Consider the following 26258-nt stretch of genomic DNA (forward strand, 5'->3'; position numbering starts at 1 on the left):
TGGTGGGCGTTCTTTTATCAGCCAGAAGACACTCCACTAAATCTGTCTTTTCTGGTAGGTGGGCCAAATTTGTTAAATGGTGTGGAGAGAAATCGATTGACCGCTTACAGGCCCATTTATCTGATGTTGTGAGTTTCTCTTTTACCCTAGCGCAACAGGGTTGTGCATTAGCTACTGTCAAGGGCTACTTATCTGCCTTGTCTGCTTTTCTCTGTTTACCAAATTAGCCCTCGTTGTTTAAATCTCCCATAGTTATGATATCCATTAAGGGTCTAACAAATAGGTTTCCTCCTTTTATCATACCTCAGTGGGATTTGAATTTGGTTCTTACATTTTTGATGGGTTCACCCTTTGAACCTTTGCTTACTTGTCCCTAAGGTTTCTAGCATTTATAGCTAAATGTTTGGTGGTATTCACTTCCGCTAGGAGGGTGAGTGAATTGCCGGCTCTTAGTGCCAAGCCCTCTTTTACGTCTTTCCATGTGGAAAAGATGGTTCTTAGGACCAGAGCTGCTTTCCTGCCTAAGGTGGTCACTCCTTTCCACTTGGGGTAGTCAATCACCTTACCCACTTTCTATCCTCTACCTCACCCTTCTATGGAGGAGGAGAGACTTCATCGCCTGGACCCAAAGAGGGCAGTCAGCTTCTACTTGGACAGAACCAAAAACATCAGGTTGGACGATCAATTCTTAATTGGTTATGTGCACAAGATGAAGGGCAATTCTATCCACATAAGAGTGCTGTCCAGGTGAATTATCCTGTGCATCAAAATCTGCTACACCTTGGCCAAGAGGAGCCTCCTGTAGGTATTTGTGCTCATTCTACCAAAGCTAAGTCTGCTTCAGCTAGAGGTGTCCCTGTGGTTGACATATGCAAAGTGGCCTCCCTCCACACTTTTGCAAAGCACTATTGTTTGGATTCAGAAATGGGGAGGGACGGACATTTTGCTCATTCTGATGGATACGTCTGCCTGTGTATTCCTCACCTTATGAATACCCCCTGCGCCAGCATTCAGCGGGATATTCTTTCCTAGCTCTCCCACGTCAACGAGGACGTCACAATAGCACGGCTCCGCTCGCGACACCGTATGACGTCATCAGAGCCAGAAGAGGACCTTGTCGGCGTGCTGACGTCAGTTCCCTTTTTTACGCGCCGTCGACGCTTAACGGTTTTTCTTAGGGCTCTCCATTTTCTTCGAGGAAAACTTTGCATCTCTTGTTGGTTCCTGATGGCTACTTCTAGGAAGACCAGATTTAAACCCTGCAGAGAGTGTGGCGGGCATATGTCAATCACGGACCCGCATGAAGATTGCCTCTGGTGTTTTTCTTTGGATCATGATGTCGAGGAGTGTCGAAGCTGCAGAAAGATGAATCCTAAGGCCATTAATGAGTGTGAGGCTGAGTTGTTCATGGCCAAAGCCAAAAAGGAGAAGAGAGGTTGTAAGAGGGCGAAGTCTTCGTCGTCCCATACATCGAAGTCGAGGAAGCATAAGAAGTCCAAGAGGAGGCATGGCTCTCGACACTGTTCTTCGAAGGCCAGGGTCTCGATGTCGCCGACTCCGACTGAACGGCCTCGAAGGAAGGACTTTGTTTCTCCTTCTCCTCAGGTGACGCCGGTTCCATCGCCGGCTTCGAAAGGCTCTTCGAAGCATGAAGACTCACCGACTTCAGCGATGTCTCCGGTGCCTAGGGAGTCGACTCCAGGCCGAGTGTCTTCTCCGGTTCGGGCACCGTCCCAGGCTCGGCAGCCTCCAGCTCGACCTCAGGAAGGTGCGGATCCAAATCCTGCTCCTGGTTTAGACTCTTCGCATTTCCATTTCCTTAGCATGTTTGCCAGGGTCTCTGTCCCATCCGGTGCACTTTCGGGCCTAACATTCTCACGGAATATTTTAATACTTCTTCATCTACTATTGAACCATTGCTTCCCTTTACGGATGCTTTGACGGAACCAATATTGGAGGTGAGGCAGAAGCCTTTGTTTGCACCTGCGGTTTCTCGCTCCATCGCTAAAAGATACAGGCCTGCTCCTGGTGATCCGGCTTTTTTATCCTCTCATTCTACGCCGGAAAATCTAGTTGTCCAGGCTTCTTGGTGATAGGGATTCTAAAAAGATGGAGCAGGCTGCAAAGAAGGTGTTCTACTCTTGAAGTATGGCTCTTAAATCCACAAATGCTACCTGTCTTCTCTGAAGATACATCCATGCTTTAATGGACTCGGTCATGCAGCTAGCTCCTAAGTTGCCTGAGGAGGATCGGGCTAATTTCATGGAAGTCCTTTCTGATTAGCAGGCTGCGGCACGTCAGGTGATTCAATCAGGCCTGGACACTGCTGACTGTAGCTCGTGTTATGGGATTTTCCGTGGCTGCAAGGAGGCAGGCTTGGCTTCATTCGTCTGGCTTCTCACCTGATGTTCAGACGACTTTACTGGATTTGCCCTTTGATAGGTCAAAGCTCTTTGGTTCAAAGGCGGACTCAGCCTTAGAGCGTTTTAAGGACAGCAGGGCTACTGCAAGGCCTCTAGGTCTGCAGGTGCAGTCCAAAGGGTACGGCTACAAGCGGTATCGTGGATTTGGGAGATCGGCTTCCTTTCGTGGCTGTCAGCAATCTCAACAGGGCCAGCAACAGCAGAATCCCTTGTGCAAGTCATACAGAGGGAGGAATAAAAGAGGACTCAGGGGTGCAGCTTGACAATAATCCTCCTCCTCTTCCTCTACTTCCCCTCCTGCCACCGTGGAGACTGATCTCGTCAGATCGTTGAGTCTTGAATCTTGTAGAGAATGGGTAACCCCTCCCCTTTTTGGAGTTTCCGCCTCCTTACCCTCCTCGCCAGGGTTGGTGCTCAGAGGACCACTTACTGCTTTTACAGCAGGAGGTTCTTACCTTGCTGCAGAAAGGTGCGATAGAGGTGGTTCCGGAGCAGGAAAGGGGTCAGGGTTGCTACTACCGGCATTTCCTGATCCCCAAAAAGGACGGTTGTTTAAGGCCAATCCTGGACCTCAAGATTTTGAACCTTTATCTCAGACAGAAGAAGTTAAAAATGTTGACCTTGGCTCAGGTTCTCCTTGCACTGCAACAGGATGACTGGATGGTGTCCATCGATCTACAGGATGCGTATTTTCATCTTCCCATCCTGAGGTCGCATCGGAAGTATCTCCGGTTCACTGTAGGGTCGCAACATTATCAGTTTGCGGTTCTTCCGTTCGGTCTTACTTCTGCACCTCGAGTCTTTACAAAGGTAATGGCAGTGGTAGCGGCTCCTCTCAGAAGGTCAGGGTTTCCTGTTTTCCCCTACCTGGACGACTGGCTGTTGAAAGCAGAGTCTCCAGAGTTGGTTTTGCGCCACTTGCAGGTAACAGCTCGTCTTTTTTTCAATTTGGGTTTCTCGATACATGCACCCAAATCTCACCTGGTGCCTTCTCAGCGCAGCCTGTTCATAGGGGCAATACTGGACACTTCTGTGTGTCGAGATTACCCTCCTCCGCAGAGGATTCTCGACATTCAGGAAATGATTCCTTTGTTTCACGATGGAGCAGTTGTTCCAGTCCTGAAGGTTCTTCGCCTGCTTGGTCTGTTCGCTTCCTGCATTCTGTTGGTCAACCATGCATGCTGGCACATGAGGGCACTCCAGTGGTGCCTCCGCAGGCAGTTGTATCAGCACAACGGAGATCTCTGGGAGAAGATCAAAATCTCCAGAGAAGCTGCAGCAGAGCTGATTTGGTGGAGTGTGCAGGGCAACCTGTCTCAAGAAAAACCCTTTTAGTCTCCTCCACCGGTGGCCACGGTGATCACGGATGCCTCCACTCTAGGGTGGGGTGCTCATCTGAAGGATCTGGAGGTCAAAGGTCTTTGGTCTCTAGATGAAAGGTTGCTTCACATCAACCTTCTGGAATTGCGTGCGATACGTTTGGCACTAAAGGCCTTCCTCCTTCCCTTCGTGGTCAGTTGGTTCAGGTCTTGACGGACAGCACTACCGCGATATGGTATATCAACAAACAGGGAGGTGTAGGGTCGTATCGTCTCTGTGGCTCTGATCCTGTGCTCAGAACCATCTGATTTGTGTGTTTGCAAATCATCTGATGATTATGCCGTGGCTGTGATCAACCTAGCCCGCCCAGTGGAGTATGTGATGTATACGCATAATCGTAACTCACGAGGTGGCGGCATAGCAGCCGTGGTTAAATCATGTTATTCGTGCCTATGGACGGTTTTGGACACAGTTGGCTGCGAAAGTGTTCATTTTCGCATTTCTGTTAGTCCACATTTTACCTTTTCTGGACTACTTATTTACCGCCCACCAGGTCCAGACGCGGTTTTTAGAGCTGCCCTTCCGGAAGCTGTTAGTGCTTTAGCGCTGAAGGCTGCCAATTTTAGCATCTTAGGTGACTTAAATTTGCATCTAGATGCACTTCACTCTCCTGCGGTATGCAGCGTCATTGCTGATCTGGAAGCTCTTCAGCTATTTCAGCTGATTAAGGACAGCTCTCATATTGGTGGGCATATTTTAGATCCTTTCTTCACCAATTTATCTATGGTGAAAGTTTTGCCCCCCAGGCCTATGGCCTGGACTGACCACCATCTAATAGAACTGAATCTTCGGATCGATGACCCTCCTGTTAGATCAGCGGCGCCTGTGTCTTTTAGACGCCCCTGGAACAAACTAAATTTAGCTGATTTCCATCAGCTTCTCAGTCGACATCCTTTGGACTCTTTTACTGACGTTGCGGTGGGCTATGATCACTTTTGTAGCTGGCTGACGAGTGCTCTAGACTCCCTGATTCCCACCAGGAAGTGTAAGCGCCGATGTACCGGACCTAGTCCTTGGTATGACGACTCACTTCGGCTCCTAAGGAAATCCTGTAAGCAAGCTGAGTCTGGCGCAAGTCATATCAGCCTGGTCTAAAATCACTGTACCTCGCCAAGATAAAAATTTATCATAGGGCGATTTGTAAAGCCCGTGCCGCTTATTTTTCACGCGAAATTAGCTTGAGCTCTAATTCCACTAAGCTAATATTCAAGGTACTCAAGGATCTTACCGCTAGTAGAGCTCCAGCTGCTGATATTTGTTCAGCCAGTCATTGTGAAGGCTTGGCAGCCTTTTTTGTGGAAAAGGTGGAAGTTATCTACCGTTCTTTTCCTAGTTCATCCATCTGCCCGGAGAAACGGGTTCCTGACTCGGAATCTACCATGGGTTTGTGTTCTTTTCCTGAACTTTCGCTGCATGAATTTGATAAGATCGCAGGGAAAGTCAAATCGGGATCCCCTATGGATCCTCTTCGACCTGCTCAATTCAGGGAATCGGCATCACTCTACTTCCCTTTGCTCTGCGAGCTTGTTAATCTATCTTTGAAGTCGGGCTCCATTCCGGACAGTTGGAAACAGGCACAGGTTATGCCTATTTTGAAAAAACCCGCTCTTGATCCTTTAAAGTTCGAGAACTATCGCCCCATTTCTCTTCTTCCGTGGGTGGCGAAATTGACCGAGGCCTATGTTAACACCATCCTTTGTAATCATATCCATTCTGCTAATATTTTAGATTCTTCGCAGAATTGTTTCCGGCCCGGCCATAGTACTGAGACCGCGCTTCTCTCTATGGTTGAATATCTGCGAACTTTGGTCGACTCTGGTCAAACGGCGGCTCTGGTACTTTTAGATCTCAGTGCCGCGTTCGACACCGTCTCCCATTTAATTTTATTACAGTGCTTGGTTGAGACTGGTGTCGATCATGTGGCACTTGACTGGTTCCGATCGTTTTTATCTGGTCGGACTTTTAGGGCCGTTACCCCTCCTTACCAGTCTGAGCCCCATTCCATCACTCAGGGTGTTCCACAGGGATCGGCCCTTACCCCCACACTTTTTAATATCTATGTCCAGCCGCTGGCTGCAGTCATCAAGCGTTGTAATTTGACTATGGTGTCTTACGCTGATGACACGCAGCTAGCGGTTGCGATTAGTGGGGCATCTGACCTAGAAGCCACCAAGTTCTGCGAGGGAATTAGGTCTGTGGCCCGCTGGCTGACAGATAACTGCTTGCAATAAAAAAATGCAAAAAAAAACGAGGTGTTGATTGTTGGCAAGCAGAGTCAAGCCTGGGGAGATCGTTGGTGGCCACCGGAGCTTGGCCCTACCCCCCTTCCTGTTACTGAGGTAAAGAATCTCGGCATTCGGCTAGATTCTAAACTTAGTTTTGTTTCTTATACCAAGAAAACTGCTGCCACGTGCTTCGGGATCCTGCGTAGACTCAGACCTATCTTTAAATTTTTCAATGCTCCAACCAGACAGCTTATTGTACAAGCTACTATTCTGTCCCGGTTGGATTATGCAAGCTCCCTTTTGCTCGGAGCCAATCAGGCCGAACTCTGCAGATTCCAACGAGTTCAAAATGCTGCTGCTAGAGCCCTGGTCGGCCTGCCTAGATCATGCTCAGCAAAAAGAACTATTTCTGGTCTACATTGGCTCCCGGTCTCTCAAAGAATTAAGTTTAAGTCTCTATGTCTCGCGTTTAAGATCTTGAAATATTCTTCCCCTCCGATTCTCGAACAGCTTATTTTACCATATGTACCATCGCGGTCCCTAAGATCTTCAGGCTCGCATCTGGCTATAGTCCCACGCTTTAAAAGGGTTCGGGCCGGTGGCCGCTCTTTTAGTGTACTAGCTGCCAAGCTGTGGAACTCACTTCCTGCCCATATCCGCGCCATTGACGAACTTTTGACTTTCAGGAAAGCCGTTAAGACCTATTTGTTCTCATGGGGTGTTTAGGTCTGACTCGGTTCTTTTCTTTGAATCGTTGTTTGCCGTTTTTTTTGTTCAAGAAGCGCCGGGATGCCCCTTTGCTGGGGCAGCTGAGCGCTATATAAAACCAGGTAACATAACATAACATCTGACCGGTGTGCTGAATGTTCGTGCGGACAGTCTCAGTCGGCGTTACTCAGCCGATCACGAGTGGCGGCTTCATCCAAAGGTGGTCCATTGCGTCTTTCAGATGTAGGGGTCTCCTCGATTGGACCTGTTTGCCACTCACGGGAACACGCAATGCCCGTCGTTCTGCAGTTTTCAGTAACCAATGCGGGGAGCGCTGGGGGACGCGTTTCAGTTGGATTGGAGCTCGCAACTCTTTACGGGTTTCCTCCCATACCCTTGATTCCTCGGGTTCTGAGGAAGATTCGCCAAGACCAGGCCCAAGTTATATTGATTACCCCGGATTGGTCAAGAAGGGTGTGGTACACAGATCTACTTCACCTCTCATCGCACCCTCCGCTCCGTCTCCCTCTCAGGGCAGACCTCCTCTCTCAGTCGCAGGGGCAGGTTCTACACCCCCACCTCCAGAGCCTGCACCTTCATGCCTGGAGATTGAACGGGGCAACCTGAGTTCCTTCTCTCTCCCGCCGGATATAGTGGTTGTTATTTTATCGTCCAGGCGACACTCCACTAAGTCTGTTTACTCTTCCAGATGGTCCAGATTTGTTAGGTGGTGCAGAGAGAGAGAAACAATGGCCCTTTGAAGGCCCTTTTCTCTAATATTCTGGAGTTATCACTTTCTTTGGCTCAGCAAGGTTGTACTGTAGCCACTGTTAAGGGCTATTTGTTGGCCTTGTCGGCTTTTCTATGTTTGCCGGACCAGCCATCTTTATTTAAGTCCCCCATTGTCATGAGGTTCATCAAGGGCCTTACAAAGAAATTCCCTCTCACAATTTTCATTATGCCTCAGTGGGACTTGAATCTCATTCTTACCTTTTTAATGGGTTCTCCGTTTGAGCCTCTTCATACTTGCCCGTTGAGGCTTCTTTCTTTTAAAACGGTTTTCTTGATTGCCATTACCTCGGCTAGGAGGGTAAGTGAGCTTCAGGCTCTTAGTTCGAAAGCTCCTTTTTTGACCATTCATGTGGATAAGTTGGTCTTAAGGACCTGGGCTGCTTTCCTTCCCAAGGTGGTTACCCCATTTCATTTGGGACAATCCATTACTTTACCTACCTTCTATCCTCCCCCTCACCCATCCAAGGAGGAGGAGAGACTGCATCGTTTGGACCCTAAGAGAGCTGTCAGCTTTTAGTTGGATCAGACAAGAGATCTGAGGCTGGACGATCAGCTCTTCGTGGGCTATGTTGGAAAGATGAAAGGCAAGGCTGTGCACAAGAGAACTCTCTCCAGGTGGATTATCTTGTACATCAAGATTTGCTACGCCTTGGCCAAGAAGGACCCTCCTGATGATATCCACCAGAGCTAAGTCTACTTCTTCTGCTTTGGCTAGAGGTGTTCCTGTTGTTGACATTTGTAAGGCAGCAACTTGGGCCTCCCTCCACACCTTTGCGAAGCATTACTGCTTGGACTCTGAGGTTAGGAGGGAAGGCCATTTTGCTTGTTCTGTTTTGCAAGATTTTTTGGTCTAGTCAGGTGGACACCCCCTCCAGGAGAGGTACGGCTTTGGGAATCTATTCATAAGGTGAAGAATCCTCAGGCAGAAGTATCCATCAGAAGAACACGTTGCTTTTTCTGGTGGATACAGTATCTGCCTGTGGATTCCTCACTGTCCCGCCCGCCTCCCCGTTGTCCACCTGTTTCTACCAAAAAATGTTTTATTTTTAATATGTCTTCATCATGTTGTTATTTTATTAATGAGAAGTGCTTATTCAGTTGCCATTTCTCTGTCTTTATTGATTATGCATTTGTGAATTTATATATGTGTATATATTTGGTATGCCATGTTTGCATTTGGTCCGCCTGGCCATTTGCCTCGGTGGCACGGAAAAAATGGGTGGAACTGACGTCAGCACGCCGACGAGGTCCTCTTATGGCTCCGACTACATCATACGGTGTCGCGAGCGGAGCCGTGCTATTGTGACGTCCTCGTCAACGTGGGAGAGCTAGGAAAGAATTTCCCACTGAATGCTGGCGCAGGGGGTATTCATAAGATGAGGAATCCACAGGCAGATACTGTATCCACCAGAAAAAGCGTAACAGAAGGTAAGTAACTTGTTCTTCTGTGCCACAGGATTTTTTGGTGCAGGCAGGCACCCTCCTCTGAGAGCTGGACTGCTTGGGGATTCTATTCAAAAGTTGAGGAATCCACAGGCAGATGTATTCATCAGAAGAACAAGTAACTTTCCTTCGGTAACGCTATTTCTGGTGGATACAGTATCTGCCTGTGGATTTTTCACTGTGGCAGAGCTCTCATCCTGTTTTGAGCCAGAAAGTCGTCTTCATGGCTCTGAGCGTCATTACCTACATTATGTGAACCACGTGGAAAGTCACTGGCAAGTTGCTGTAGGTTTTTTGATTTTTAACCCAGTAAAAATGAGCCACGTGTTTCCCTATTTACATGGATTGTGACCCCAGAGCTTGGATCTGAGGTCGAGGGTACACGCAAAGTGCAGCCCTCCTTTACTGAGAGTGGCTACTGCCTTTTCTACCCTAGCCTGTGGTAGACTGACAGCGGTGGCAGCATTAACCTATAGTCCGGTGTGTGCCTCTACCTCTGACTCATGCCAGTCTCCATTTACTATTTGCAGTCTCCCTTACCTGGGTTGTTTTGGCTTCTATTGTATCTAGGATGTGTATTGCGAGCGAGCGTGTTCACTTGGTGAGGATGGATTTTTGAGCCATTGTGTTAAGGATATCTGATAGAGACTACTAGCCGCAGATTCCTTAACGTAGAATTATCCCCAGGCGTGAGACTGGACCTGGAAAACTCTCTTGCCCAGCATCTCTGCGTGCCGACGTCCTCCGCGGGCGTGACGTCAGCGAGGTCACAGAAGTCCCACCCCGGCGTGCTGACGTCAGTTTTCTTCTTTTCCGCATGCAATGCGGATCCGGATTGTGTTCCTGGCCTGTTTCAGGCCTTCTTTTCCCGCTTTGAGCGTTTTCTTGAGAACAGTGTGCGAATGCCTTCGGGCTTCAAGACGTGCTCGTCTTGCGCGCGCCAGATGTCGGTGACGGATCCTCACCCCATCTGCATGTGGTGTTTAGGGGAGCACCACGACTCCACAGATTGTGAGGCCTGTCAGCAAATGAAGCCAAAGTCCCGGCGGGAGCGCCGGATGAAACTCCTTTCGGCATGCCTGTCCAGGTCGGCGGCGTCGCCACGTCCATCCCCCCACGGACGGCTTCAAGAACTGCCGCTTCCGTCTCAGACATCGTCCTTTTCCCAGGATGCAAGGGCGTCGCTCACCTGTTGGTAAGTGTCGCAGTTTGTCCCCGAGGCCCGGTCCCCGACCTGTTGGGGGTGTGGGTTCTCCGCGGGTGGTGCGGCCCTGCGCGTCGCCACCCTATCCGCTGTTTCCCTGCACGAAGGCGACCAGAGCCCATATGGAGGCCTATGCGGCGGCCTTGCAGGCCTCTTTGGCTCTTCCTTCTTCTCCTTCTCTTCCTGGGACGTCGGCGGATCCCTTGCCGCGTGCGGGGACTCCTGTGACGTCGCTGGCAGGTCCGGCACCAACCGGTTCGGATCCAGGTTCGGAGAATGTGGTGACGTCGGGGTGCGGCCCTTCGGACCACGGCACCTCTGCCTCACCGCAAACTTCCGCGGGGTCCCTGTGTTGACGCGGGAGATTGCTGGGGCCCGGGGTGTGTCCTCGAGTCCCCCTCGGTCCTCTGGGGCCTTGTCCGAAGCCCGGGTGATGCCGCTCAGGCGCAGGCGGTTGCTGGCCCTGACGGCGCTGCAGGGGCCGGCTAGGGGTCGGACGGTGCCCCCGGGCCCCTCTCGTCCCTCCACGCAGGCGGCTGCTTCGTCGGAGATCGAGTCAACGCCTTTTCGGCGCAGTTCCTTAGCCGCCTCTGTCTCTTGTGCCGCACATTGTGGCGGAGGTCATTCCGGCGTCCCCTTCGGCACCGATCGACGTTGACCTGATGCCGGTGGCGGACTCTACGGCGCCGGGACGACGTCGGGTCGTTGATTCGTCTTCGTACGCCCCCTCTTCTTCAGAGGTTCGGCAGTTGTTGGTTTCATCTTCACCGGAGACGGGTCGCCGCGTCGTGGCCTTTTCCCCAGCGTCCTCTAAGGACGGCTCTTCGCCGTCACCGTTCCAGCATTCTTCGCTAGAGGCGCCTCAGGTGCCCCATTCATCGGTCCACCCTCCTCCTTTTTGAGCTTGGCCTTTCCTTCCTCCGGTTGGGCTGGGGGACGGCCGCCTTAGCTTGCTGCCGTCGCCCACGAGGAACTGCTTTCCCCGCTGTGGGGCCCTACGGAGGTGAGTGCTGCCTTCCCTTGGGCTGTTTTCACGACTGCAGGAATCTTGCGCATGGGCGATCCAGCTGCCCATTTCCCCACGGATCATCTGCTGGAGGTTCACCATCAGGGCTCTGGTGGACGGGAGCTGCTTATTCCCTTCGAGGCTGTGCTCCACAATTCTCTTTTGGGGGCCTGGGGGCGTCCTGCCATGGGGGACCTGGTTCCCCATCCTCTTCTGCACCGCCACTGTCCTGCTCCACATGATCCTGTCTGTCTTTCCCTCCACCCTTCTACCAGGGGCCCTCTTTTACAGACTGTCTTTCCCTCCTTGCCATCGATGTTGTCTCCCCCGTCACGGGAGGCCCGGTGGTTTGATTCCTGGGGGCACAACATCTTCGCCTCCTCCAGTGCTGTCTTGTGGGCCCTTAACACTCTTTGTGTGTTGGCCAGCGCCACTTCTTGCTTGTGGGATTCGGCGGAGTCCCTTATGTCTTCTGCTTCTCAGAAGGGTGTCTGCGTTGATCTGCGGCACCATGTGTTGGATGGCCGGGAGCTGGCGGCGTTTATTCTTTGCTTGGCTCTGGACGTTTCGGAGGTACTTGGTCGTACCATGGCTACTTCGGTGGCCCTTCATCGCCATGCCTGGCTACAGGATAGTGTTTTACCTGAGAACGTTAGGGAACGGCTGGTTGACCTTCCCTTTGATGGCACTCTGTTGTTCCACGCCCCTGCGGATTCTGCCATTCAGAGGTTTCTTGCGGGGCTTCATCCTCCTCCTCTCCCCCCCCCCCCTCCCCCCCCCCTCCTCCCCCCCCTTCCCCTACCCCTCAGTGACCTGACTGTAGGTCTGTGTTTTGGGAGGTGTTCTCCGTTGTTTTTCCTCGGGCCTTGTAACGGGTAGCCAGGGTTGTGTGTTCTGTATGGTTCCTGTGCCCTTGGGGTCCTTTTGTTGGGCCCTTGGTGCTGTTGGCTGCTGGTCCGGCCCTTTGTTGACTTGTGGTTTTGGCTGTTGGTAAGCCTGGTAGGCCCTGAGATTAGGCCTTCTGTGTCTTCTTTATTGGCTGCTTGGTAAGCTGTCTGCAGGTTTTTTCTGCAGGTCTTTCTGTTTTGTCCTCTGCTGCAGAAATTGTTTCCTAAGAGGTGTTTCCATGGTTCTTGGGACGTTACCTACCCTATGTTGGGTAGTTGTAGCTATTACATAGCTCTGTTCTGTGCTGGGGAGGGGATGGTCACCCTTTCTGGGTTCCTTGCTCTCCGTGGCGTCATGGTATGTCGCAGGTGCAATCTTCTTGCCAATTGTATTGGAGCAGCATGCGCTAGATCCGTCCTTCCCCTTGTCGCTACGTCTGCGGCATCGGGTTGTAGCGGTTCTGCATTTTTGTCTTGTGTTTTGGCTTGGTCCTTGTTCTGATGCTCCAGAAAGTTTGGCTTTCCTTGGCCTCTGTGATCTGGTGGCAGGCTTAGGCCGTCCTCCGTCTCTTTTTCTTTTCTGCCGGTTCCTCCACTTCTTCGTGGGTCAGTGTCTGTCCTGGCCCTCCCTGGCCTTTACCTTCGGCTAGCGTCTGCCTTGTCCGGGGTGCGCTGTTCCGTGGTGTTACCTGTTACTTGTGGCGCATGCCCGTGCAGGCCTGCTTGTTCTCCTCCCCTGTTGTGATCTTAATGTGTTTCCATGCGCCCCTGCCTCTGGTTCCACTGGGGCTTCGCGCAACCGTGCCTTTCCTCTTCCGCCTGTGCTGTTGGCAGTGGCGCCGTTCCGACCTTGCCCGCTGCTTGCGGCTGAGGTGTATTCAGCTCTTTTCTATCTCTATGCCCATGTTTCTTATAGTGGGCCCTGCCTTTTGTTCTACCTCTTCTCACTGGTACCCCAAGGCTCCTCACTCAGCCCATCCCTCTTCAATGTCTACATAAGCCCCCTCGCCGCCATCGTACGCAAACACAACCTCAACATCATCACCTACGCCGACGACACCCAGCTGATCCTCTCCTCACCAAAGACCCAGCCACCGCCAGAATCAACCTCCAGGAAGGAATGAAAGACGTCGCGGAATGGATGAAATACAGCCGCCTAAAGCTAAACTCAGACAAAACGGAGGTCCTCATCCTGGGAACATCACAATCTGCCTGGAACGACTCCTGGTGGCCCACCGCGCTGGGCTCCCCAACGACACCCACGGACCACGCACGCAACTTAGGATTCATCTTGGACTCCTCACTCACCATGTCCAAACAAGTCAACGCCATCTCGTCCTCATGCTTCAACACCCTCCGCATGCTTCGAAAGATCTTCAGGTGGATCCCCACCGAAACAAGAAGGACGGTCACCCAGACCCTTGTCACCAGCCGGTTGGACTACGGAAACGCCCTATACGCAGGAACCACAGCAAAACTTCAGAGCAGACTCCAGCGCATAAAGAATGCATCCGCACGCCTCATCCTGGACATTCCCCGACACAGCCACATAACCGCCCACCTGAGAGACCTGCACTGGCTCCCCGTCAACAAAAGAATCACGTTCAGGCTCCTCACCCACGCACACAGAGCACTACACAATGCCGGAACCGAATACCTCAACAGACGCCTCACGTTCTACACTCCAACCCGCCAGCTCCGCTCCGCCACCCTCGCCCTCGCTGCCATCCCACGGATCCGCAGAACCACCACCGGAGGAAGATCGTTCTCCTACCTGGCCGCCAAGACATGGAACTCCCTCCCCCTCCCACCTACAACTGACCCAGGACCACACCACCTTCAGGAAACACCTCAAGACCTGGCTGTTCGAGCAGTAGCAGCACCGCTCCCCCTCCCCCCAGCGCCTTGAGACCCTCACCGGTGATTAGCGCGCTCTATAAATTTCTTGATTGATTGATTGATTGATTGACTGGGTTCGAGGTGGCCCTTGCGTTCCTTGAGGCTTATGAGGCGCTGTCTGCCCGCGCGGGGTGTTGGGCGCCCTCTTTCTCTTGGTTGGGCTTAGGTATCCTGGCCCTTTCCTTCTTGTTCTTGTGCCATGTCCCCTGCTGGGGCCCTAGTCTCTCCTGGTGGGGAGGCTCTCTCGCCGGTCCTCCTCACGTCTGGGTATGGCTAGGGTATCTATTCTACATTAAGGAATTTGCGGCTATTAGTCTCTATCAGATGTACAAGTTACTTACCTTCGGTAACGATGTATCTGATAGAGACGATTCTAGCCGCAGATTCCTTCACGACCCACCCTTCCTCCCCGTTCTGCGAGGACCCTCAGCTTGGTTTTCTGCACTAGCCTCCCTCTGGGTGGCTTGTCTTCTGTGGGGGCCCTTTTCGTTTTCTGCCTGTCGGACTTCCCTCCAGCTGGGTTCTCTCCAGTGTAGGGGCCTGCTTTTGCTCTTTTCCCTTTGTTGTTACAATTTCTGATCCCCTTGCAGTCTTTTACGCTGGGGGTTCTTTTGCCTGACCTTGGCCTCCTGCTCCTTTCAGAGGCTCTGTCCCTCCTTGACTGTGTAGTCTGGGGTGGATTGCTGTTACCCCTCTGTTCCGGGCTTGTGGCCCCTCACTGTGTGGTCTATGGTTTCTCTCTCTCTCTCTCTCTCTCTCTCTCTCTCTCTCTCTCTCTCTCTCTCTCTCTCTCTCTCTCTCTCTCTCTCTCTCTCTCTCTCTCTCTCTCTCTCTCTCATATATCTTCTGGTACTTTTGTGCTGCCTGGTGCTACCACCTGGCTTCCACAATTGTTCCTCAGAGGTGGTTGGCTCTCTTCCTGCTTTGGCTTTCCTGTTGAGTTCTCCGAAGCAAACTGACGTCAGCGCGCCGGGGTGGGGCTTATGTGACCTCGCTGACGTCACGCGCGCGGAGGACGTCTAGGCGGAGTCACAAGGTACCGCCCCCGAAGCGCAGAGATGCTGGGCAAGAAAGTTTGTTCTTTGAGACCAAAAAATATTCTTGCTTATAGACAATAGTTTTTTTTACTCATCCCCAATAATATTTTACAAAACCCTTAACAAGACACAAAAACAGCATCAACAAAGCCCAAAGGATGGAAGATATCGCCTGAACTATTGGCTTTGTCAGCGCATGTTAAATTTTTCCTTAAAGTTTTTTTTTATCCTACAATAAACTATGTCCAGCACTGTCGTTTTCTTTGGCTCAATAGTTGGGAAAAATGTGTTGAAACTGGTGTAATTGGGTGCTAGACAGAACCTTCATGGAGCCGATACATCCAGGTAGTAATGCTAGTGAAGCTTGATCATTGATCGCCTCTACATGTGTAAAATTTCCCAAATTCAGTATGATACCTGTGGGTATTAATCAAGATAGGTAATCTGCATCAAGCTAGACTAGCCATCAGATAAAAAATTAACAAAGGTATGTAACTTGCCCTATTATGTATGCTGCAATTCTACAATAACTATAACTGAGTTCTTGATTTATTATTGCACCTGTTGAAATGAGAACTAATGTTGTAAATTTCAGTAAATGAAGATTTCAGTTTTAAAGAAATCAGATTTAAGTGACCTTCATGAAACTGATCAAATGCTGTAAGACCTCATTGTAAAAGCTCCTTAGTGTCGTGAAGTTCCTACCAATTTGCAGGATCTGCGCATTGTTTGGACAACAGAAACTAAATGCTTGGTGTCTAGACTGATTCCAGACGCCCCCGCATGATATGATGATATGTTGACCTGTAGACTAGCTAGAACACCATCCACGGCCAGTTCTCCGGAACCACTGCCGCCAGACCTTTACCACCGCCCCTGCCGCCAACATCGCCAATGCCCTGAAGTGCATCCTCCTCAACGTGCGCTCTCTGCTCAAACACACCGTAGAGATCTGGAACCTCCTTGACACCTTCTCACCAGACGTCGCCTTCTTTACAGAAACCTGGACCCATGCCTCCTCCGCTCTCGACATCGCCATCGCAATCCCGGACGGATACAAGATCCAGAGAAAGGACTGTCCCAACCACCCAGGGGGAGGACTCACCATCACACACAAAAAACACCTTGACTTCCAGGTCCAGACCAGCCCTAGAACCACACTCCGCGGCAACCTCTCCTACAGTCCCCCGAGCCCCCGCGCCCTATTCGCCACCACCATCACTGACCTCATCGCATTCCATGCCATCGCCTCCATGGACTACATACTCATCGGAGACCTGAACTTCCACCTCGACAACCCCAGTGACCCCAACTCCACCACCCTCCTGGACAACCTCGCCAACATCGGACTGAAACAGCTCGTCACCACACCCACCCACAAGGCAGAACACACCCTCGACCCCATCTTCACAGGAGGAAACAACATCCATTTCAGCCACATCACACAAGCACCATGGATGGACCACCACTGCGTACACTTCCTCATCAACAAACCCAAGCTGCCCAAACCTGCTCCGCACCGCCGCGAAGTAACTGTAGCACAGTTATGTTATGTTATGGCCATTTATAGAGCGCAGCTGTACCCGAAAAGGTGTCCCGGCCCTTCGAGAAGGCCTAAGGAGGGACCGAGTCAAGGGGGAAACATGGAGGATCAGTTAGTGAAGAGCAATGTTTTTAATGTCTTTCTAAATACCTGAAGATTAGTCGTACTTCTTAGAGATAAAGGAAGAGCATTCCATGCTCTTGCTGCGTTGACTATAAAGCTTCTGCCACCCCAATTGGCCTTCTTCACCCTGGGTACTGTTGCCAATTTGGCGTCAGAAGATCGTAAGGTTCTATTGGGGGTGTACCAGTAGAGTTGCTGTTTTAGGAATTCAGGCCCAATTCCATGAAGGGCTTTAAAAACCAGTCATGGCCTTGAATTGAATGCGTTTCCTCACTGGTAACCAATGCAGAGCTTTAATTTGAGCAGAGATGGAGTCAGTCCTAGGAATACCTGTAAGTAATCTGGCGTCCGCTTTCTGCAGAATCTGCAACTTATTTAAGGATCCCCTTCATGCATTTTCAAATACAGACCATTGCAATAATTTAATCTTGGCATAATAAGAGCGGTAACAACTGTTTGTTGTACTGCTTTTGGGAGTAATGGCATGATTTTTTTACAGGATTTGAGAATGTAGGTGGTAGTAGAGACAACTATATTTACCTGGTCCCTGCAGCTCAGTTTACCATCTAACCATACTCCCAAATTTTTTACTTTCCCTACTGGTGTGGGGAGTTGGCCAAGATCTGCCGGCCAGCAGACTGGTGTCCATAGATTAGGATTATTGCCAAAGAGAATCACCTCCGTTTTATTGGAGTTGAGCTTTAGGCAGTTTTTTGCCATCCAGCCTCCCACGGCAGTTTTGTAACCTTAATGAAGTATTCACAGAACCGCCTGGGAGTAGGTTAACCACTATTTGGGTATCATCAGCATATGAGGTTAATGTAAACCCAAATGATTCAACAAGCGTTGCCAGTGAGGAAACATATACATTAAAAAGAGTCGGGCTTAGTGATGATCCCTGGGGAACCCCACAAGGCAGAGAAAATGATTTAGCTTCAAACTCATCCAAGGCTACAGTTTGTACTCTATCCGTCAAAAAAGATTTAAGAAGATTCCAGGCAGAGCCCTTGACTCCTACTTCCAGTAGACATTCCATTAGTATACCATGGTGGACGGTATAGAATGCCGCTGAAAGATCCAACATGATCAGGGCGGCATTCCCTCTTTGGTCCAAAATGTTCCTGATCTCTTCGGTGGATTTTAACAGCGCGGTTTCAGTGCTGTGACCCCCTCTAAATCCAAACTGTGTTGGGTCCAAGGCTTGTGAGTCTTGTAAGAATTTATTTAGTTGGGCATTAATATTCCTCTCAATGACCTTCGCCGGGAGAGTCACTGAGGACCAGCTCAACTCCACACTCAACAGCGAATCAACGCGACTGACGCCAACCTCGCAGCCAGAGAACTGAACAAATGGATCTCCAACTGCACAGACAAGCTCGCACCCCTACGCAACTCCGACAGACAGCGTCCCAGGAAGGGCGTCTGGTCTACCACTGACCTTCAGAAAGCCAGAAGCTCCTGCAGACGTCTCGAAATGAACTGGAGAAACAGCAAAACGTCTGAAAACCACACCACCTGCAAGAACGCCATGACGGAATACCGCCAACGCATCAGAACCACCCGAAGGAGCTTCATCCAAAACAAAACCCTTGCCAATTCCAGCAACTCCAAGGAACTCTTCAGCATCATCCAGGAATTTACCAAGCCCCCCAGCGAAACCACAGACATCACCCCTTCCCAGGACCTCTGTGACAAGCTCGGATCTTACTTCCATCTGAAAATCAAGAGCCTCATCCTCAGAACCTCCGCGCCTGCATGGGACAACATCTGGTGGCCCACCGCCCTCGGCAGCCTCCTGACCCCCACGGACCCCGCCCGAAACCTCAGCATGGTACTCGATTCCTCCCTCTCCATGAACCGACAGGTCAACGCCGTCGCCTCCAGCTGTTTCAACACACACCACATCCTCCGAAAGACCTTCAAATGGATCCCCCAGAAACAAGGAAATCCGTCACCCCCACACTCATAACTAGCAGACTAGACTACAGAAACGCCCTCTACGCCGGGATAAACAAGTCTCTACTCCGCAAGCTCCAGACAATACAGAACACCGCAGCCAGACTCGTCCTCTGCATCCCTCGATGCGAACACATCACCCAACACCTACGAAACCTCCACTGGCTCCCCGTCGAGAAGAGAGTCACTTTCAAGATACTCACCCATGCCTACAAATGCCTCCACAGCACCGGACCCCAACATCTCAACAAGAGAATCTCCTTCCACACATCCAAAAGAAACCTCAGATCTACCAACCTCGCCGAGACACCACGCATCCCTAGAACAGGAGGAAGAGCATTCTCCTACATCGCAGCCAAGACTAGGAACGAATTCCTGATCGACATCAGACGCGCCCCCTCAAGACCTGGCTCTTTGACTGAACGGAGCTTGCTTACCCCACCCTCCCCCCCAAGCGCCTTGAGACCCTCACGAGTGAGTAGTGCACTTACAATTCCCCTGATTGATTGATTGACTGAACATGGCAAACCTGTCTCCTCAGGGATCATGGAAACAGTACAGAACTTTTCGCTTTGTTACCCGTGCTCTCTTATTCTAAGAGAAATATACAGAGAATACACAGTGGGACGTTTTCATTAATATTTATTGGACAAATGTTATTCTTGCATAAAATACGTGGGCTGCAATTATTAGTAGACTGAAGCAGGTAAACGTGATTGCAAGCACCAAAATCGTAAATAGTAGTTAGTGTTCTAACATGGTGCTAAAACCATGTATATATGCAGGCATATAAAACAAGGCAGTAATCGGGCATACTCCTACGATGCAAACCCTACTCCGAGTGCACCTAGAGTGTGTGGAGGTGTAAACCCAAGAATCCCCCCAAGGGACCATCCAACCCCATTACCTGATGGGATAGAGTGATGGACCCCGTCTTGGTCACAAACTGGACACCACTCACGAGATGTCACACTGCTGCGTGGTGATTTCTTTGCATGCAAGGACCTTCCGTGTCAGCAAAAGTGCCTCCCCCACCAATCTATCGAGATACTCATCTTTAATAATAGAAAACAGCCTTGTGATGTGCGTATCGATTAGTGATGTTATGGATATGTAGACAGCCCTGTCCTCCCAAAGATGAAGATAATGATGACATTTGTACATCGTGCAAAACTAGACCTTGTACGTGATGGTCAGGGCGTTGGGATAATGTTGGGCGAAGCTAGATGTGTAAACAAGTTTAGTTTCAGGGAAACTGATCCAACATTGTTGTGCACGCAAATATGTCCAAAAGGTCACTGCTGAAAATGATACTCAAGAGAATGAGCTGCCTCAATACATGGTCCTAACTTTGGAATATAATGCTAGGAGATCTAAGGGGACGATTTAAGAAGGGCAGATTTGCATTTTAGTGGACAGAAGTGTGCCTTCGAAATTTTAAATTACTGTTAATCTATAATTTACACTGTTTACTAGCATTGAATATGCTCAACAGAGTATTTTAGTGGGGTCCTATTAGTCAAGTAAACATAAAACGTTTTGGCTGAAACCCATGACATACATAGATGTAATAGAAATAGTATAGAGATAGTAATGTCAAAAGTATGAGGTTGGAGAAATAGATATGCAAGGGAATTACTGTTATCAATTGTCTTCATTTTGGATAACGTCACTGATCAGACACTGAAGCTAAGTTCGAGATTTAGCACTTGAGTCTCAGCATTCAGGTTCCCAACCACTCTCTGAAGAAAGTTCTCATAAAATATACTTTTCATTTAGATCTTGCTGGAATGTTTGCTTTATTTTTTGTTTCCCCAATAAAGCACCCAATTCCTCAGATGAAGGATCCAATTTCTAGGTTATTGTACGAAAGTGGCTCTGTATATACTGCACCAAGGTAAGGTACAGTGTGTACAGAGTCCAATAGTCCCCAGAGGTTTGGCAGAGGTTAAAGTTAGATATAACCTTACTCTCTAAAGTGGTAGCTTGGTCGAGCAGTAAGGCAGTATCAGAGGACAGTGTAAAGCATTTGTTGTACACACTCAGTCAGCAAATGGTCTCACACACTCAAGAACTGAACTCTAGGCCAATGGTTTTGTATATAAAAATATATAGTTGTTTTATTTTAGAACCACAAGTAGGTATCAAAAATAATTTCTCAGAAGGAGATGCCCTAGTTGAATACTTTCAAATAGCAATAGACTTTTAAATGCAATAGTTACAGTTGTTGCAATAGGCAACACAAGTGAAACACAATTATAACATTGAGCTCAATGGGAATCTTTAAGTAAATGCAATATCAATTACTTTGCTTAGGTTTTTCTTACTCAGGGCTGGATCCTGGATTCAGCCCTGGTGCATCTCCTGTAAACAGTTGAAAGAAATCGTTTTTGTTACACAGGCGATTTTTAAGGAATATTTGTATGTTTCAAAAATCGACACTTGGAAGAATTTCTGGCAAGAGCCTGGCAATGTTATCCTATGGAGAAAAGTTTGGTTATCGGAAAATCACAGTTGTAATTGCTTTTTAGGGTCAGTGCTGGGCACAAAGATCCAGCACTGGGATCTCTCCTGGTAACAGGTGAGTAATTTCGTTTTCGTTGATCGGGTGATTTTTAGTGAATATTTTAAATTTTCAAAACTCAACAGAAGAAATTCCAAGTGAAAACCAGTCAATGTTACCCTATGGAGAAAATGTGAGTTATCGGCTTTCAGGTAAGTACTCGACTGGCAGAGTTAAGGTTCTGGGGTTAGACTCAGGGGTCTCCCAGGGTCAGGTAGGAACAGTTGTTACACCCTCAGCGGCAGAAGGGCAGCCGGGTGCATAGAGAGTAGGCCCAATGGTAGCCTATGGCGGGTAGGGGGCTTTTGGTTGGTGGCTCCTAGCAGGCAGGCCACGCGGCTGTGGGAGCGGAGCTCTTGGTCACTTACACAGGGCAAGTGGGGAAGTAGAATAGAAGAGATGCTGCACTTCCAGGGGCACTCGGGCGGCTGGGTGCAGGGTACTTTTGAGCCGTCGGGCGCTCGATGGATTTCAATGGGAAAGCTGCGAGACGAACAAAGGCTGCAAGCTCAGGGACGTAGATTCTTCAGGTGCGACCACCACTTCGAGAGGTAAGATGGGGAGCTGTAGGTTAGGTAGGCACCCAGGAGCTGGGCACAGGGGACCGCAGGGCGCCGGGGGCAGGGGTGTCTTTTGGCGTCAGGAAATCTTACCCTCTGCTGGTCGCTGTTGGGGGGGTCCCTGGAGTTGAGGCTGCAGGCGTCGTCAGGAGCGTCGAGGAGGGTCCTTGGGTGCTGGATTCTTGGTCACAGTCTCTGGGGGGACATCCTCGTGGTCTTTATTCACTCAGGCACAGGCCGGGCTCGGCGGGTGCAGTGTGCTGGATTCGCAGTTCCTGGCTGACACCAGGGGTTGTTGCTGTTTGAGCAGAACCACTGCTCGTGGGATTCCTAGTCTTTAGATGAGCAAGGTAGTCAGGTCCTCCGGGGTTTTCGAGGTTGCTGACCACAGGAGATGCCGGGATTTCGCAGAAACAGGTTCGAGGGTCGACAGGCCTGTAGGGCTGGGGTCAAGTCAGTTGGTGTTGTCCTTTTGTTAGCAGCTGCACGTCAGGTCTTCTTTCTTCTTGTTCTTCTTGTTTCGGAATCGGGATCTGAGAAAGGAAGGTTCAGGGTGCCCCTAAATGCTAAATTTAGCGGCGTTACAGGTAGGGATAGGTCAGGCACCAATGGGTCCCTTTCCTGGGGTGAGTACACCCCCTGTCCTGACACTCTCCAGTGGGAGGGGGGCAGGAGCCTAGTCCTGATTGGGTAGGGCTCCCCATCCTCAAGATGGCGAGAGCCCGGAGTCGTGCTTCACCTCGCCTCCCCCACCTGAGGGGTGGGGTGGGCAGAGGCTGGCATACCCCCTTTCCTCCCTTGGGTTTTCCTGCCAGTCTTCCCGCCAGAGTGGGGGTCAGAACCAGTGGGGACCAGTTGCTGAGTACAGCAAGTGGTCTGGGGAGGCTCACAAAGGCGGCATGCCTTTGAAGCTTACCCTGCCCATCCTCGCCCCAGGATGTGCATTGATGCAGGCCCACGAGAGCGGTTGGCTCTCTACCCAGGAGGCCAGCAACCTGTCTAGTGGGTAGCAGCCTAGGCAGCCTCTCAGTCAGGACATGGGTTGTGGTTTAGTTTCAGGGGGCAATTCTACGTTGCCCTCTGTCATGCATTTTACATTAAATCCCACACTGGCATCAGTGTGGGTTTAATGTGCTGAGAAGTTTGATACCAAACTTCTCAGTCTTCAGTGTAGCCATTATGGTGCTGTGGAGTTCGTAATGACAACCTCCCAGCACCATTGGCCAGTGGCAGCCCTGCACTTACAGGGGCCAGGAATGGACCAGGGTACTGTAGGGGTACAGGGCTCATGCACCTGTACCCACACCCCTGGCATAGTGCACCCAGCTAGAGGGGTGACTGAGGTATGCCAGAGCAGTGTGTTTGTGGGCATGGCACACAGGGATGTGTGCCATGTCGACTCTGTTTTGGTCTGCACCAAGACACTCAGCCTGCAAAGGCAGTGTGTGTGTGTACAGGGCCTCTAAGGGTGGCGCAATAAGTGCTGCAGCCCTTAGGGGCCTTCTCTGGTCACAGGGCCGTGGGCACCTTGGGTACCATTTACTAGGGACTGACATGTGGCCAGAGATGCTAATTGGTTTTAGGCTTCAATACAGTTTTAGGGAAGGAACACAGGCCCTGGGCACCTGATTGACAGGAGCCCAGGGCACACTCAGTCAAAGTACATCAGCAATTCAGCAAAAAGTGGGGGCATACCATGTAAGAAAGATGGCACTTTCTCACAGTTATGGATTATCTAGAGGTGGCCCTGCTGAGCTGATATAGGCCTACCTATGTCCCGCATGGGCTGGCCTTCTTCTGATAAGAGACCCTGCTGAAATGGAATTGACGTGCAGGCGCTGCGGGTCAATTCTGAATAATGCCTTCTTGGTATGAAAGTCCGCCTCCTCATAGTCTTCTCTCACAACACATTACAAAAGACTGGCGAGGAGCAGGGGTACTGTGAATAGATGTGCGTAGAACAAGCAGGGTAAGAAAGAAGCATACAGGTTCACACAGCCCACCCTTCTTAGGACAACACAGTCCCCACTCACTCCTGGATTTATGGCCCGGAGTTTCTGCCTGGTTTGTTGCATGCTTTCTGGGCATTGGAAACCTCCTCAGGATTGTACAGATGAGGCATGTGCAACCCTAGGTGTCACATTTGACAGATGGCTCAAAGTGTGGGGGAGTACTGTGTATAGATTGCTGCCCATTGTCCCTGGAAAAGGTTGGGGGAGGTAGCAAGCCTCTTAGGTGACGTTTGTTGACTTGCCAAGACTATATTTTCTCACCTGTCGATTGTGTTCTGATTTTGATGTCTTTCATATATTTTTAAGCACCTGATTTAAAGTTTGAAAGTGCTTCCTTGGCCTGAATGGCACTGGGGATGGTATTCTACCAAGTTTCATTTAAGCTGACCTTTTTTTGGTCATGAATAAATGTTGCTTTTCACATTTTGAAATGTTTAAATTGTCTTTGTGGTCAAGGATTTACTGCTGATGGTTAAGTTAACTTTGGTAATCTGTGCGTAACGTATTCCCTGTCTCTAGTTGTAATTAAAGAGGAAGAAGTGGTTCGAATTAAAGAAGAAACTGAATCAGCATTTTAAGTCTTGTATTCCGAGGTACTGTCCTTCTCCTTTTAATTAATGTCACCGTACTGTTTGAATCAGAAAACTGCAGTGTATGCTGATCTGAATGAATGTTAACTTAGCCCAGTTCATGATTACTTCAGTTTACCACAAATGTGTCAGAAAAGGTTCTACCAAACCAAGAGCATTTAGAGAGAAGTGCATATCTGTCATTAAAATATCAGTATCATCTTGTTTGGATTATGAGAATACAGATTATTTGAGCCTTCAAAAACAACAAGTTTCACATGCATGTTATACAGAAAATAGCTTGTGATGGAGATTTCTAGCCACAGATTTCTCACCTACTCAATTCCAGTAGACGCCAGACTGGCTACAGAGAATTTTTATAGCAATTCCTTGCACGTTGGTAGTTTGCATTGTGTAGCTCCGCATCGGCTGTGTCGTGCCCCGATGCTACACCGGGCCACTATATCTGCACCACCTTCACATGCTGACATCACTTTTTTTCTTTCTGTGTCTTCTGATGCGGATCCAGAGCTACACCGAAGTCAGTCTAAGAGTTCTTTCTTTCCCTCAAATGTATTCAGTGTGCAAAGGACATGTCCCCTCCAAAAATTACTGGGTTTAAATGTTGCAGAGATTGCAACCATCACCTGTCGATAGCAGACACCCACAATGTACATCTCTGATTCTTCTGCTTCAGGCACCACTTAGCTGTGTGTGAATGTTTCATAAAGACGAATAAGAAGGCCATGCATAACCACAAATCCAACTTTGCTGTCATAGACATTTGGATGAGGTCGAAGGAGACTTGGTCCCAGATCGAAGTAAAAGGCTCGGTTGCACTCTCGTTCCCAGGGCCGATCTCGAGACAGTTTATCTTTGAAGTCCAGGAGTCTAAGAAATCAAAAAAGCACAAGAAGTTGAAGCACTGGTCTTCTTCGTCCCTCCACTTCCACCATTAGGAGTCATTTGATGCTACGGATACCTCCAAGCCACAAAGTTTTTGTGGGTTCCTATTAGTCAAGTAAACATAACAAATTGTTGGCTGAAAATAACATAAATAGATGTAATAGAAGTAGTATGGAGATAGTAATAGCAAAGTATTGGTTGGAGAAAGATATGCAAGGGAATTACACTTCTCAATTCTCTTCATTTTGGATAACGTCACTGATCAGACATTGAAACTAAGATCGAGATTTAGCACTATGAGTCTCAGCATTCAGGATCCCTACCACTCTCTGAAGAAAGTTCTCATAAAATTAACTTTTCATTTAGATCTTTTACTTTCATGCTGGAATGTTTGTTTTATTTCTTGTTTCCCCAATAATGCACTCTTTTCCTTTGAGAAAGGATCCAATTTCTAGGTTATAGATTATCGAGAGGTGGCCCTGCTGAGCTGATTTAGATCTACCTATGTTCCTCATGGGCTGGCCTTATGATGAGACATCCTGCCCTAGTGAAAATGACATGCTGGAGCTGCTGGTCAATTCTAAATAATGTCTTCTTGGAATGGAAGACAGCCTCCTCAGGGTTTCAAAGTTAATGTCTGCTTATACTCTTCCCTCACACCTAACCAAAGACTGGCGAGGAGCAGGGGCACTGTGAATAGGAGTGCATAGAACAAGCAGGGTAAAGAAGGCAGCATACAGGTGCTTAGTGCCCACCCTTCTTAGGACGACACAGTCCCCACTTGCCCCTGGATTTATGCAACAGAGTTTCTGCCTGGTCTGTTGAATGCTTTCTGGGCATTGTACTCCTACTCCGGATTGCACAGATGAGGCATGCGCAAACCTAGGTGTCGCACATTTAACAGATGACTGAAAGTGTGCTGGAGCACCAGATATGCTACCCGCAACAACGCTCTCAGAGCACCACTTTCCCATACTCTTAGAAGTTTAGGTTCCTTTGGCCTAGGGAGCAATAGAAAGGGT

The 26258-nt window shown here is 49.6% G+C and overlaps 1 protein-coding gene across 7 annotated transcripts in view; it reads left to right on the plus strand.

Moving 5' to 3' along the window:
• Window positions 1-26258, plus strand: part of GTF2I (general transcription factor IIi) — a 1662009-nt gene that overhangs the window by 1580271 nt on the left and 55480 nt on the right. For 5 of the 7 annotated variants that reach the window (XM_085649796.1, XM_085649793.1, XM_085649792.1 and 2 more), the window contains one exon: window positions 24281-24354. The exons of the other annotated variants lie outside the window; for them this stretch is intronic. In XM_085649796.1, coding sequence (XP_085505922.1) covers window positions 24281-24339 — 59 coding nt within the window. In that variant the 3' untranslated portion in view covers window positions 24340-24354. The remainder of the gene's footprint in view (window positions 1-24280; window positions 24355-26258) is intronic. 7 annotated transcript variants of the gene reach the window in all.

Source organism: Triturus cristatus, chromosome 3_2 (assembly GCF_964204655.1).
Source record: "Triturus cristatus chromosome 3_2, aTriCri1.1, whole genome shotgun sequence".
NCBI lineage: Eukaryota > Metazoa > Chordata > Amphibia > Caudata > Salamandridae > Triturus > Triturus cristatus.